Source organism: Gadus chalcogrammus, chromosome 11, assembly GCF_026213295.1.
Source record: "Gadus chalcogrammus isolate NIFS_2021 chromosome 11, NIFS_Gcha_1.0, whole genome shotgun sequence".
Classification (NCBI taxonomy): Eukaryota; Metazoa; Chordata; class Actinopteri; order Gadiformes; family Gadidae; genus Gadus; species Gadus chalcogrammus.
In genome coordinates, this window is record NC_079422.1 from 5,958,969 (window position 1) to 5,974,630 (window position 15,662).

The 15,662-nt window shown below is 42.4% G+C and overlaps 3 protein-coding genes across 3 annotated transcripts in view; 1 reads left to right on the forward strand and 2 right to left on the reverse strand.

The window, feature by feature from the left end:
• Positions 1–1,184: 1,184 nt before the first annotated feature.
• On the reverse strand, positions 1,185–6,516 carry ube2s (ubiquitin-conjugating enzyme E2S). Its single transcript, XM_056602781.1, has 4 exons — positions 6,298–6,516; positions 5,311–5,458; positions 3,207–3,397; positions 1,185–2,739 (listed from the first exon to the last, which is right to left on the reverse strand). The coding sequence occupies exons 1-4, from the start codon at positions 6,298–6,300 to the stop codon at positions 2,380–2,382; spliced, it is 702 nt and encodes a 233-aa protein (XP_056458756.1). The 5' UTR covers positions 6,301–6,516; the 3' UTR covers positions 1,185–2,379.
• Positions 6,517–7,234: 718 nt separating this feature from the next.
• On the forward strand, positions 7,235–9,970 carry josd2 (Josephin domain containing 2). Its single transcript, XM_056602401.1, has 5 exons — positions 7,235–7,474; positions 7,571–7,693; positions 8,543–8,668; positions 8,817–9,011; positions 9,800–9,970. Exons 2-5 carry the CDS (start codon positions 7,572–7,574, stop codon positions 9,918–9,920), a joined length of 564 nt encoding a protein of 187 aa, XP_056458376.1. The 5' UTR covers positions 7,235–7,474; position 7,571; the 3' UTR covers positions 9,921–9,970.
• Positions 9,971–10,896: 926 nt separating this feature from the next.
• The window catches only part of ttyh1 (tweety family member 1), an 18,921-nt gene continuing 14,155 nt past the window's right edge, over positions 10,897–15,662 (reverse strand). Inside the window, exons 12-16 of the mRNA XM_056602961.1 lie at positions 15,528–15,620; positions 15,182–15,321; positions 14,359–14,526; positions 12,476–12,554; positions 10,897–11,947 (exon numbers count right to left, since the gene is read on the reverse strand). Coding sequence (XP_056458936.1) covers positions 11,861–11,947; positions 12,476–12,554; positions 14,359–14,526; positions 15,182–15,321; positions 15,528–15,620 — 567 coding nt within the window. The 3' untranslated portion in view covers positions 10,897–11,860. The remainder of the gene's footprint in view (positions 11,948–12,475; positions 12,555–14,358; positions 14,527–15,181; positions 15,322–15,527; positions 15,621–15,662) is intronic.

A 15,662-nucleotide genomic window follows, 5' to 3' on the forward strand; every position in this document is an offset into this window, starting at 1 on the left:
GCTGAGGAGACTCAGACCTCGCTTCGTTTTTACAAGCCCCTGGTCATCATCAGGCCCCTCCGACTCGAGGTGACGATCCCTATGGCGTTACTTTGAACAACATGCTTAATCTTAATTTGTTCTGAAAATAAGGTCCGACAGATTTGAGCCACTGCGCTCCCAAACATGACAGGTGAACGACACTGATACCAAAGAGTATAGGTGAGAAACCGTAAAACAAAGGCAGCGTTTCCTCGCTTTTTTGGCCGACGGCTTCTCGGGTTTCAGTTGTACGTATACAGCCTGTGTGCGCGTGAAAGAGACAGCTCGAGAGTGAGAGACGGTGGAGGAGGGAGGTGGTTGCCACAGCAACTGTGTCATTATGTTGGTGGCAACTATGAAAGCGATGGAGACGGGGTGGGGGATAGGATTGGTGCAACGGACAGGAACACTGGAGCGTGAACCAAACTGTCAATTAGACCTAGATTTGCTATTCAGTGAGTTATTTAAATTGAAGAGAAACTACATTCGTCATGTTTTCTATTCAGCAACTCCAGCCTTGATAGACGGCTGCATGGATAGATATACTGTAGATGGATCTGAATAAGGTTGTCCCTCAAACCCATGAATCCGCAGAAACGAAGGCTATGTATTTGTTTAAACTTGGCACAAATATTGACGTTGCTTTTAACTGAAAGCGGTCTATAATATATTTTAACCATTCGAATTTTACCAATAGTCTCAACGATGTCATGATAGTGTCATTGGAAATAGGTGAAATGCAAAGTCTCATAAAGGTTAAGAAAATTATGGCTTCAAAATTTGTTTGTGAATCCCCTCCAGGTGATCAAATACCTGTAGGTATTTGATCACTCCAGACCAATGATTCATTGTTTCCAGAAGAGGTTTGTCTGACTTCCCCAGCGTTAGGGGCCTATGAAGGGCCTGATAATTACCTACATGGCAGGCTGCTATTTCTATACAGGTGGGTGGCTCTCAAAGTGTGGTGGATTGACGCCAGGGTTGCTCAGTGCAGGAATTCAAATGACATCATTCAATTGAGTGGTCTTACGAGCAGAGCAGTACCAAAGGTTTAAGAATCGTGCAACACATAATTCCCAAACCTTGAACCTTTCCGTGTATACTCTAACTAATTTCATTTAACAATGACCTCAACCTGAAGCAATCAATGCTAGATCAATAAACAACAAATTTGCTCGACTCTTCAAATAATTCCATTTTTTATTAATTTAAATAACTTATAGTTGACACAAAAAAATTCCCAACCAACAGCCTGCACAATGACAAGTGTTTTCAGGGCATCTTCTCCACCCCAGTGAAAGACAGTACTTGAGATTGTTTCCTTGGGAAATATAGCTCCCAACATGCATTTGAAACCAAGGCAGAAAAACTGCCTGAGAAAACTTGTCAAACAGTGCATCAGGTAGGGATTCATCCCTTTTTGTTGTCAAATATGAAGATTTTCTCTGGCACCCTCGAGGCTGGTAGAGATGGGCATATCAACAGCACATATGGCTTCAGAGGGAACCAGAGAGTATGTTTAAACCAGTAACACCACTGGATGACTAGTTCTACAACTCTAGACTTGAACCCTTTAAAAGTATGCATAATACCCCGTTCCCTCCCAGCCACTTGTCTAGATCATTACATACACACCCACACACACACTAAGACAGTTGAATAGAAACATTCATTTAAAACCACATTAGAAAATACTGGACAATGAGACAATTGAGAAAAAAAAGGGGGGTTAAACCATAATTATGAAAAAACAGATCGCCATTTTGTCATCCCCATCTTAGACATATTTGCATTATAAAACCATAGAATAAGGTCACCATTTTGTCTGATTTGCTTCACACTCTTCAAAATGGATTAAAATGGAGCCTGACCACTTCACAGTTCCTCGACGAATAGCCAATTTCTAATAAATTGTGTCTATACCAGTGGATTTCGTCCAGTCTGGTTGAGACAAAGACATAGTGATCGCCACAGCCATATTGAAGACCATTGATTAGGCAAAACACAAGATCAAAGTCACCAATTCATCGCAAGACACCAGATGCACTGCCTACAGCCTCAAACCAGGTAGCCCATTCAGTTCAGACTCAACAGGAAACATTTGTCCTTTCCTTTAAAAACAAAACATGGGTTCATGAAAAAAGCCAAATCGGTGGTTAAAAGTTGAAAGACATTTGTACAAAGTGGGAAGTCCGGGCGGGAGGGGGCATAGAAAGTCAGAAAAAAGGAACAAATATCTGCACGCTTCAATGTATTTACACACACACACACACACACACACACACACACACACACACACACACACACACACGCACACGCGCGCACACACACACACACACACACACACTAGTGGAGGTATTAGAGTCGCCGTAACGCCCGCTTTTTGTCGGCCTTCTTCTTCCCGGCGGCGCTGGTACTGCTGCTGGCATTGCTGGACGTGGTGGTGGCACCGTTAGCACCGTTACCTAGCGCCGCCACGGAGGCTGCGCCGGGAGCCACTAGCCTCTTGGTGGGGTCTCCGGCGTGCTTCTTGGGCTGCGGGCCGTCGCTGGGGTCCTGCGGTACCCCCGAGGTGCCGCCGTGTCCGCCCATGGCGTGGATCTCCGTGAGCAGGCGCGCACGGTAGGCGTATTCGGCATAATCCTCCAACAGTAAGCGTCCGGCCTCCTCGTTCAGGGCCGACTCAGGGTTGGGGTGGATGAGAAGACACTTGATGGTCTGCAGGGGGTTTGGAGAGAAGAGATAGTTAGTGATTGGTGTTCACCGCTACATGAGCTCTTGTGTGCAGGTGCCGTTATCATTTCTGGATAATGAAAAAGTAACACCATGGCGTCATAGCAAGAAAATGATATAGCTCACAGATGGTCAATTATTCTGCTTTTAGTTGCGTTCTTTTTTTTTTTCTTTTTGGGGTGCGTGTTTACATTTGTACAACGACAAGGTGGACTACTTGTTCCGTTTACCTCGCCCTTGCTCTAGATTTGTTATAGTTTCTTAAAGGCAGGACATCTTTAGGCCAAGATTTCATTAGTAATAACTTAAGACTATTGTATTGAGCAAATTAATATTAGTTAGCTCAATACCATAAAATAAAAATCCAATCAAGGATTTGATGTGAACCTATCTTAGTCCTTCTAACTATCGATCTTTAATCAACAAAGACGAGAAAATAGGTTTCCACTTACAAGTAAGACATGTCTGAGGCCCAGCTCAGCCTTCCAGTCCCTCTTCAGCACATTGACACAGATCTCCCCCTTATGGCCCACGTTTGGGTGAAAAATCTTGGTCAGGAAGTAGCCCTTGGGTGGAACCGCGGGGAAGTCCTTCCCAAGGACCAGACGCATGCGGAAAATGCCACCAGCAAACGGAGTTCCCTCTGTCAGGGCATAAAGAATTAATTACACAGGGAAAACTGGGTCACCATTAGCGTTTAGCTGTCTTATATCAAAACTGATTTAGTACCAGTACTAAGAAGACTCATAATTATTTAATTAAGCAGTTATAAGATATAGCCATCACCATCATGCTCAAGGATACAGATGCAATGAGCTCCTACAATACAATTTAGAAAAGGAAATATTAGTGAATAGGGCTGAGACCGTTTTCGTTTTATGAAAAATTGCAAAACAGAAAATATAAATGTTTTAACGTCTATGCATATTTCTGAACTGCAGGTTGAAAGCTAGGTTACACTTCATCTGAATATCCCAGTGATAAAATATATAAGCAGGGGCACTAGACGTCAGAGAACGCTTCACGTCAACACTTCAGCCATCATCAGAACAGCCAACTGTGGGATGACCAAATTATCGTTAGTTTCGCAGTTGGAATAATCAAACATTATTAGAATATTCTGGAAGCACTTTAACAACTGCCATCCAGTGTGAGGATAAGCAAGCCATTAGCCATCAGGGCTTTGACTCCGACTTCGTTATTCGAATATCAAAAATTAAATCAAAAATCGAAAGAATATTAGGCAGCCCTTAATATTCAAACCTGTTATGGGCAGGCCAAAAGGGAGAGACGTCGGAGGACCCGACGCAGTCTATTCATACTATTGTAATGACCACGGAAGAGGCAGTGAATGAAGTATTGATTAGACAGCGATTTATTAGAAACCTAATAAACTGTTGGAACACGCAAGACCAGTAACCATAGCAACGCGGTAAACAAACCTCGCGAAGCCCATTCCAGGTCTTACTGAAGGCAGTTAATGGTCAAAATATTATTATATATTAATATTCGAATATTAATACACAAAACTAACTACGAATATGATTTTTGGGCAAAAGTCAAAGCCCTATTAGCCATCAGGGCGGTAATGGTTTTATAAGGGTTTCAATAATGACCGTATTTAGCAGCTATTTCAATGTTCAAACAAGTCCAAAATACATCAAAAAGCCCTACCTACTAATAACCTGTTGGTTGGTTATATAGTAAACATGAATAGAACTGATAGTGATGTTTTTCCTTTGATGGTGATCCGTCCCCCACAATAGTGCCTGAGTGATTCATCCCTGGGAAAATACACCTCGTCCTGCTGTGACATTTATACAAAACTTTGCACAATATTCAAACTACCCATTTGCTTTGTGATAATTGGAAGTAGGCCTAATTTTAGACTGCATTGCAGCTCTGCCATAACCAAGTCGAAGTCTTACTGATGAATAGATCCAAAAGCCGCTGAAGTGATATCGATGTTTTGCGTCAGTAAAATAACATTCATTTTACCAATTGAAGCACTTTAAAAATGAAAGGAAAAAACTATCAGCTGGTAAAAATGTGATTCTGCAACAGTGGTCTCACCCTGCTACGTTACAGCCAGTGAAAAATGTGTGCCATGAATAGACTTTTGTTTTTTTCTTCACAGAATATTCGTTTGGAAACCTAACAAATATTCAAAGCTTGAAATTACATTTTCTCACCAGCCCCATTAGTTACAATTAATTAATAATGCCATGATCCCTGTTGCATTCAATTACTGTGAATTAGGCAATGTTTTATTTTAAAAAAATGTAAAGGGGATACTGTTAATCCTAGGTGCAATGTATATATACAACAATACATTACACTTGATTTGTGTGCAGTAAAACTTGACCTGATACCATCATTACAATAATGACACTATTCGGTACACACCTAGTTGCACGTAATAAGACATTTTTGTATAGCATATCAAGACATAATTCTGCACCAAACTATCAAACCTGCTGTATACTAGGTTGTATATTAGTTGATTATCATCATCCTCATCCAACCAGAGTAAGAAATAACCAGATGAAACCGTACCTGGCCCTTCAATGGCTGTGTGCAACTCAGTGATGTCTTCATCGCTGGGATAGATCTTAATGCCCTCAGGGGGGTCAGCAGCCAAATCTGAAACCTCTTTGTAAACCAAACGAAGCACCTGAGGGGGTAAGTTCTCCACATTGGAGTTCTGCAAATAGAAGAAAAGTTTAGTCAAGGTTTGTAAACACATTTATATTAAACAGGTTATACATTCGGCTTTAGTCTGAAACCAACTATAATTGAAATATCCGGCGTCCAATTTTAGGGAAAACGTTTACAATAATAACTTTTCTTTAGACAGTGTCACTATATATATGTAATTGACATCACTTTAAAAATGCAAAGATGATTACATCCAACAACGGAATTGTTCATTATAACGACAATAGACAATTACTTAATTAGTTGACATTGGAAATATACATTTGGACTCCACAGGATATCAAAATATTGATTTCAACAAACACATAATTGGTAAATGCATTCATATGCATTTACCAATTCAAATGTAATCTGTTTGGGGTTTTGCCCCTTGTGGCGCAGAACAGTAACATACAAAGGGAGGCGATGGAAAGCAAAAGTTTTAACAAGTTAAAATAATCTAAATACATTATTAACCTTAGATCACTTAACGTGGACTACGTTAACGAAAAACAGCCCTCCCAAAAGTCCCACCAACATGGACTGGTCACCTGGATCAAGCTCCCATTAACGCTGTGCCTGCTAGCGGCTAAAGCTAACGTGTCACTGTCACAAGTCTACATTTGGTGGATCCCCAAACAATAACGTTTCTATAACTCATCTTTGGGATGATCCCATTTAAATAAGACTCGTTTTACAGTAGATATGAATCTTTCAGAGCTGAACTGCATCCAATGGCCATTGCCGGAATTAAGCCCAGCTCGACGGCTGGTGGAAGCTAACATTAGCGTAAGTTAAGGGAAGATTAAGCTTCGATATTGAAGAAAGCGGATCCATTTGACTTACCATTGTTTCGCAAAATGTTTGATCTGGTTGACTTGGTTTCTTTCAGTCGTCACGGTGAAATGTAATTGTATGTAAACGTTTGAAAGCCCGTTGACAATTATAAGCAAGGTTAGCAACTGCTCTTTTCTTCTTTTCGTTGACACAGGAACAAAAATAAGATTCTCAATTTAACCTACTCCCCTCGACCAATTGGCTGCACGGTAAAGCGAGACGCGACGACCGTCCGCCCAATCGGATATCTGAGATCTTTGTTTCGATTTGATTGACAGCTTTGTCAACCATACAGAGTCGACAATATCATCGAACCTCACTAGCAATAGGAGCGTTTGAAAAACTCTCACCCACCTTTTATGTTTTCTTAAAAACACAAACGTAAGGATTTTTTCATTGACGTAACTGCTTTAGAATAAATAAAAAATATATGAAAAACCGATTTTCCTCAAAGAACCAAAAACAAGAATCTTTACGTATACCTGAAATGATAGCTTACTTTGTCACTGACCAAAGACGTGTAGAAAACAACTCGGAAGTGGATTATTTAGAATATAAGTATCAGGACTCCAATCAGTTTGAAATGCAAGAAGTAGGGTTACCAAACATACATAGTAACATCCTAACGTTTGTATCATTATGTTACATTTGTGCAGCAATAATATATACTCCCCACTAGAAGGCGCTTCAAGACAATATCCATTTCATCTGAGGCAAGTGCAAAATCTAAAATAAGATGCTGGTTGACATAGATGGCCGTTTGCCATCGGAATACATGTTTTTAAATATATATATGTATTGGTAATGGACAATGTCGGGGATAATTTGGTTTTCAGAATAGGGGCGTGGCCACAGGGTGTGACAGCTGCGCAACAACAATAACAACTCAGCTTCCTGGTCCCCGACAGCGTTGCCAGATTGGGCCATATTTCCCGCCGAAATTTGCTCAATCTGGCAACACTACAAAGCTGTCATAGCCCAGCCTCTGTAAACGGGGAGATGTTATGTCAGTAGGTTTTTATCTCTCTCTAGTTGTATGAGAACGCGTTCTGTGTTCTATGTGTATTATTCTTTATGAAAGATAACTTTACTTCCAGTTTTGTTGTTCGGTCTTTACGTTATACACACAGCAGGGTAAGGGATAGCTAGGAAGTTCAACTCAGCTAGTTAACCTACGTTATCTAAGGTAGGCAACTGAATGGTATCAAAAAGCTCCACGACTAAGTTGGATTAGCTGGTGGATTTTTATTACCTTCTGTATATTTGTAATCAAAATACATAGTATGAACGAAGGAGAGGTTTTCCATGAGAAGCAGAGACTGGAGCTGTGCGCCATCCATGCCCTGAACAACGTGCTGCAGGAGCGGGTGTTCACCAAGGAGACGGCGGACGACATCTGCAAAAGGTGAGCGGGCAATGGCATTACACTCTACCTACTGTGCATCACACTATATCTACTGTGTGCATCACACTATACCTACTGTGTGCATCACACTCTACCTACTGTGAACCTGTCAGCGTGCATTACCCTCTACCTACTCTTTCCCTTTCATTTTTACCTTCTGTGTACCTGTGTACCTACTTTGTTGTGGACGGAACCTCAACGCATATGAGCTGTATCTCTTCAGCCAAGCCAAATACTTTTAAAATGAATGTCTGACTGAAGGGATTTGCTCTTACACAACCAATGTTTTTTTTCTAAATGTTAGTAAGATAAACGTGACTTTTCTGAAAGCCTTCGTCAAAGATATATTATAATGTATATTATATGCATAAGTAATTAGGTAGTAATGCTTAGTACTTAGATATACAACCTTCATGATGGGAGCAATACTCTGAGCTCATCGTCATAACTTAACAGGGCTCATTCAAGACCATAATATAATATGCCTTCAAGATGGGAACCAAACTACATTGAAGAAAGAGGTTTTATCCTCTGTAATTCAGTCTCAATTCAATTACTGAATGATGAAATGAAACAGGACCCATCTCTTCTCACTGACGATCTAACTTTATTCTGTCTGTTGAGGTCCTCTGTGTACTCTTACACATTGGTCCACTGAAGGTTACCAAACCGAATATATCTAGCAGAAAAACCCAGATGATGTGGGATGTGGAAGGACCGGTAAAACCCCCAGCACATTGTTTGGCCGTTATTGCCAAGGTGTAAGGGAACTGTGTTTAATGCACTGCGACTAAACTGGAAAACATGCTTCCGCTGCCCTTTAATGATGCAACTTCTCTCCAAATGCAGGCTAGCTCCACAATGTGTCGTGAACCCACACCGGTCAATGTTAGGCACAGGAAACTACGATGTCAATGTGATCATGGCAGCGCTGCAGAGCAGAGAACTAGCGGCAGTATGGTGGGACAAGCGCAGGTGTGTGATGAACACTGCAGCGAGACATTCAACCGCCTGTTAGATCTGTCACTCAACAAAGCTTTATATTAAGTTAAACATCAACCACTTTTGAATTCTGGGGGAATAATCTCTTCTTTCTTTGTTTTTTTGGTTTGTTTCCACGTAGGACAGTACAGAATCTCTGCTTGACTAAAGTCCAGGGCTTCATATTGAATGTTCCTTCCCGGGTGTCGCTGGGAATAGTGTCCCTCCCTCTCAGGCGACGCCACTGGCTAGCGGTGTGCATGGTTAATGGACAGTACTACAACCTGGACTCCAAGTTAAAGAATCCCGTCTGCATCGGAGGGGAGGCAGAACTATGGTGGGTGCGCTGGCAGAAAAGGACGTGGTTTCTATAACAATCTCTTTACCCATCATCTGCTTATGGTTCACCATCTGATCCTAACAAATCCTGAAAAAAATATGATTATTGAATTTTCACAATATGTAATAATAATATAATAATATGGCTCTAATAAATACAACCATGTATAAATAATACATTTTAGGATACATAGTTTAATATTATGAGATTATTATAATAAATCCCAGTTGGGAAACCATTGATGTGGCATATGGTAAAATAAGAGTCTAGATGGATGTTAACTGAACAGGACTAGCAGACCAACTCAATGGAAAATAAAGACTTGGCTGGAGTGGCACTGGAATACAAGGGACATTTTTGAGCCCTTTTCGGGAACAGAGGCTGTTGTCTGTTTCTGATGAAGCCTGCACTGTGGCTGTATGCCCGGGCCTCATGCAACTTGTTAAGTGAGTCATCCCATTCCATAGTCACAAACAAATGAGCTAATATCCCTGTGACAGGCGATCGATATATAAATGGATAGATGATATAGTAGGCATCTATAGTATCTCTCTGTCCATCTGTAAACACATCACACAATGGGTCTTACCTCATCTGTTTGTGACTGCGTCATCGTGTGTGTGTGTGTGTGTGTGTGTGTGTGTGTGTGTGTGTGTGTGTGTGTGTGTGTGTGTGTGTGTGTGTGTGTGTGTGTGTGTGTGTGTGTGTGTGTGTGTGTGTGTGTGTGTGTGCGTGTTTCCTCAACCGTTCTCCCTGCATTCTGACACTGGTGTCTCCCCTGGCAGTTCGTTCCTCAGGGAGCAGCTCGCTCCAGAGGTGGCCGAGATGCTTCTGGTCGTCCGGCAGGAGGTGGAAGAGGACGGCTCGTGGCTCAGCCCGGACAACCCGAAGACTGATTCTCTTTGAGGGGTTTCGGGGGGGACAGTAGTACATCCACCCATACCCAGCAAGGAAGAGCTGTCGCTTTACAGTGATGGGAGGGGTTGGGGGGGTAGGGACATGCTTCAGAGAACTCTTCAGGGAGTGCACTATGGATATGTTTGAATTTCTGTGCACGTTCACATTATACACACACACACACACACACACACACACACACACACACACACACACACACACACACACACACACACACACACACACACACAGTAGAATCTCCAAAGAGAAGCAAAGGTTAAGGCTTGCTTCCAACATGAAGGACTGTTAAGTGGTGATGGCAACTTTGGTTACAACCTGCGGGCGAATGCTTTGTCCGCTCCTGTATCTTCTCGGTACCGTGTATCAAATGGTGTACTCAAACTTGTGTATTTTTCAAAGTGTCGCTAAAGTATGCCTTTTTTACGATCGTTGAGCAGATATCATGACATCCACATTGTTTTTGCATGCACTCCGCCCACTGCGAGTTGCTAAGAACAACGGGAACGTCCATATCAAGAGAAGTGACGTGTGAAAATGTTCCAAGCATCCTTGACCCTGACATTTATGTACCCAGTAGCAACAAACATGAAGTAGGTAATACACTCTCTCACCACACGCTACTTTCTATGCACTGCAGAGCTACGCGGACCTGTTGGAACCGGGTGTCTTTTGTTTGTTTATCAATATACACAGGTACTGTAAAGGCACTAATACAACATTAACAGGCTCATATTCGTAGATCTATGCATTTCCAAAAGAAAGAAATTGGGAATACCATATTTTGTTACCAATGTATCTTTCAAAAGTTCCAACACAACTCAGAGGTTTGCGATAATAATTATTACATTAAACATTTTGTATAAAGAAGTGTTCAAATGAATGTTTTGGCAGAATATGTGTTTCATTGTTCTCACGTTTTAAGCATGACAAGGACGAGTCGGGGCATAATATTATTATTGTTCTTTTTTATTTATATTAGACTCTTGAGTGTAAAAGGATGCCATTCAAAAGGAGCATTGATAATACCATACAAACTTAATTCAAGGGTTAACAAGGGCAGGAGGCAAGGAGGGGTAATTGAATGAAATCTCCCACATACTATACCTTTTATATATATATACACAGAAACATCTAGAGATGTCAGAGACCCACTGCTGTACAGGAGCTATTATTGCTAGCTATGGTATGACTCCTGCGACACCAGTAGCAGGTGTCATATTGCATTGGGTTGTGGTCCTCTGCTCTCAAGACTGATTGGCAGTGGTAGTTCTCCATCCCTAGCTCCCAAAGCAGGGTCATCTTAAGCCCCATCCCCCCACCCCAGTTTGTAAGAGCAAATGTTCATGATTATTCAGATATTGTAGACACTAATAATGTACAGAGTATCAGGGACATGGGAATTACAGAATAGCCACCTATAAAAAGTAAAAAACAAAGAAAGAAAAGTTATACTGAGTTAGGGAACTGCATATCCATTCACACTACATGCCAGTGTTTTTTTTTCTACAACAATATTTATAGAAAATAAATTGGTGGTTCTGATACATTTAATAATATAAAACTACAACATAGTAACGTCAATACCAGATTGGCTTCACAACTTTCACAGTTCACATGGACAAGGGAACAGGATGAATACAGAATAGACATGATTTAAACCTTTGCACATCCATACCCATCTTGTGTTTGGCTCCCTGCAAGGCCTTTGCACAGTCCCCTCGTCCTGTCGACTTTAGGTGCTATTTAATTTTACAGGTTTTTTTTTTTTTTTTTTTAAATGGTAAAGACGTTACAAATCTTGAGATCACATCTAGCATTCTGTTTATTTAGATTAGTTTTCGTCTTTTCATCTCAGTAAAGTGTCCATATGAAAAATTAAAACTTTTATTCCTATACATTTCTTTTTTCAAATAACGACGGAAAGAAAATCAGCGTGAATACAGGTTCCTCGAATGGGAAGAGTTGGGGTGCGATTGACTACTGCCCCCGTAACCGGTCAGCATGCTGGGAGAGTACTGTGGGGGGGGGGGGGGGGGAGGTAGAAGAGAGAGGAAACATGAACACAACAACAACTTTCAGCAGTATTATAAGTGCGAAGTGCAAACGTCTAAGGGTTAGAGAGAGGCGTTGACAAAATGTTAATTTAAATACAAGTTAGATGAAGGAAGATTTGAAACTAAAACATCTAATAATAAATAGTAAGACGGTCACCTTCTGAGATAATTTTATTCAAATTGTCAGAAAATGGGTGTGCCAGGAGAGTTCCATGTTTCTATTATTATAAACGTTTTAAATTTGAATAATGTTTGAACATAAGACCCGAATTTGAAGAATATATTTTATATTGATTGATTATTATGATAATATTAGTATAAGAGTTAGTGTATTGATATTTATATATATTTTTACAGCAGAGGCCATTCAACATGGCCCTGCAACGGCAGGTTGTGATTGGTTGATCCAAATGGGTACGCGGGTTCACGATCAGGGCGATGGAGAAATGGCACAGAGTATGAAGATGTCACAAGTACAGAGGAACTCACAGAGGGGGGTGGGGACTGCCTGTCAGTCAACGGCAGGCTCTCATAGCCAGGGTTGCCATTGGAGGAAACGTTTGGAGTCCTGTATAGAGACAGAGAGAGATAAGGACCAGGAGAGGGGAAAGGGAGAGGGGGGGACACAGAAAAGGGACGGGGGGGGGTGTGATGCGTGGAGGGAACAGGACAGAGGGAGCCGAGGAGGGGACAAGAGAGAGGCAGAGAGAGTGATTAGAGAAATGGGGTGTGTACAGTATATCAACACAAGTGGTGTCAGTATGAGTGAGCTTCAGGCCTTGCTGTTAGATGGCTCAAGCACTGGTGCCCACGTTTGCAGTCAACTCCTGAACTGAAGTGAGATAGGTATAAAAGGTGTGTGTGAAATCTGAATTCAGATTCATTTGGATAAGATTACATATTATTTACCAGCTCCGTTTAGCAGCATTGTTGTTTTTCAAGGTGGATTGTTTTCTGAGCCCATGATAAGGAGAGCCATTCCCAGATACTTCATGAGAGGATACTTGACCTGTCATTAGTGTTGGGTTAATATCTATATTGTGTTAACTACTGTGCTACGGCTGAGTGGAATTAACGCAGCTGTGCAAATAAAGCTGAAGGCAAGTTAGGCACCTGATGTTAGAAAGGGCTAAACTTCTACGCCTTGTCATTAAATGGGGTGCATTGGTTATCCTAGTACTCACTAGACTTTCAATGTCAGGGAGGCAGAAGGAAAGAGCAAAGAAAACAGAAAGGAAACGACATGAGAAGTCACAAAGAGAAAGGGGAGAGTGGCAATGACAAGGACAGAGAGAGAGAGACCAGGGAGAAAGAGAAAGGAATACATTTGAGAGCTTTGACCGGACGACAGGAATGCCACGATGCAGATGAGCGATGAGGAGCGAGGGGGAGAGGGGGGGTTACCTATTTCAACCTGAGGCTCGCGACGCTGGAGGTTTTACGATCAGAGCGTCGCCAATGACAACCCCTTGCCCCGCCCCCTACACAGTAGTAGTAGTACCAGTACTCATTGTAGTACTCGTACTACTACTACAGTGCAGGAAGCAAGGAGGGCATTTGACACGCAAACCGAGATCTGTGAAATGATTGGGCGGAGGGCCTACGTTGCTGTCTGTCCTGAAGCACTGGACAGACAAATAAGACAGACACACAGACAGACAGACCTCTAGAGTTTGCGTCTGTTTCTCTGCCTACACTGCAGTCCACGTTGACCTGTCTGTGTGTCTGTCTGCATGGCGTGTGGTTAGCCTGGCAAGCTTGTCGTGGACTATCCATCACTACATATGTCTGTATGGAGACACTGAGTGTGTGTGTGTGTGTGTGTGTGTGTGTGTGTATTTGCGTGTTTGTGTATATGTACGTGTGTTTGTGTATGTGTGTCTGTTTGTGTGTGTAACCCTAGTTGTAGTGTACTATGACTAACTTATCTGATAGCCTTTTCTAATCTTATGCTACCATGAATAAAATGTGAACTGAAGTCTTGTAACATATAACCTGATTTCTATTTGCTACTACTATTGTGCGTTGTGTCACTTTTGTAAACATGTGTGACTGCTAAGCTCACTGGTGGCTGAAGTATAGATTTACACAAATTCATACTTTGGTAATACTTTGTGTATTGCTTCTTTCTACTTGCACTTGTCATCATTTCCTGCACTCTGGCTTTTGCTCTTTACACAAATCTGGGGGATATGATATGGCATGATCAGCTTCCTCATCAAACTTCCCTCCAACAGGTGAGGTGGTAAATACAGCCATGATTTAATCGTGGTTTCTACTGACTAACTCCCTCTCCCTCCTGCTGCTACTCCTGTGGAACCTAGGGCCAGTCTGTCTGTCTGTCTGTGTGTCTGCGTGTCTGCGTTACTCACGGGAGGGGCGGTGCGCTAGAAAAGGGGGGTGTCCAGCTGGCCCCCGGGTAATTATAGAAGGGGGGCAGGGCCCCTCGCTGAGACCCCGCGGTCGTCTGTCTACGTGCCTGATGGGAGGTGAAGGGGTCCTCACTCTCGCTGTCGGAGTCCTCGTAGTCTTCAGAGTCACTGTCGCCATCCAGGGGGAGAGAGAGGGTGGGAGGGGGAGAGAGAGAGTGTGTGTGTTGAAGAATGTGAGATAGAGAGAGCAAAGTTCAGTATCAGGGCAAGAGCACTTAGGTCATTATGAGGATTTGCATCATGCATAATTACAAAAGGGTGTCATTGATATTCTTTGTGGAAGAAAATTGCAATGGGAATTTTAACACAACCCAATATCATGATAATTCTGGATAAAACTCTTTGCTGACATAAAGATGGCATCCTATGAAACTGTTTATACAATTAATTTCAGCTATTGCAACGAGGAGAGAAACCATTGGATTCCTAAGTTGCATGCCTTGTGTATACTTTATGATCCAATCTCTTGGCAACGGCTCGCTGGTTCTGTTTGGGATTTTCTTCTCAACATCTTCCAGATCAGTAAAATACCTCTGTAGTTTAGCCGCAGTAAGGCAAAACCCGTGACTACAGAGAAATCCGGGAACATGTCCTAGTCCTCATTAAACAAACAAAGCCACAGAAACCCAAAACGTTTACGATTGTCTAACTCAAACCAAAACACCCCTGAACAATCTCTGCCCCCATGGTGACGTGCACATCTCCATGGTGACGTGCACACCCCAATGGTGATGTGCACACCTGCCCCAGTTTCCCCTTTCACCTGGGAAAGCTGCGCCAGGCCCCAGGGAGGGAGCAGAGGATGGCGGTGAAGGCCAGCGCAGAGAGGAACGAGTAGAGGGAGAGGTAGAGCAGGCCCTCCATCCCATCGTAACACAGCCCCTTCAGGGAGTCGATGTAGTCCTGCACCAAGAGGACGCAGAGGAGAGGGAAGGGAAAGAGAGAGGAGGCCGTTATATGAAGTATTGCCACATAAACTCCAGTTGGATGAGGCATTGTTTATAGCCGTCCTCGGGCATTATCATTTTAGTCCAATAACATCATTTCCCATGGATGAATGTGTACGTGTGTGCGTGCGAGCGTGTGCGTGCGTGTGAGGTTAGAGGTACCTTGTTGAGCCCGCGGCAGTTGAGGAGGGCCACCAGCTGGTGGAAGTTCCCCTCGGTGGAGTTGAGGATCTGCTGCACCTCCCTGAGAGATTTCTAAAAACAACAAAACGCCTTTTTTTATCACAACATGCCTCC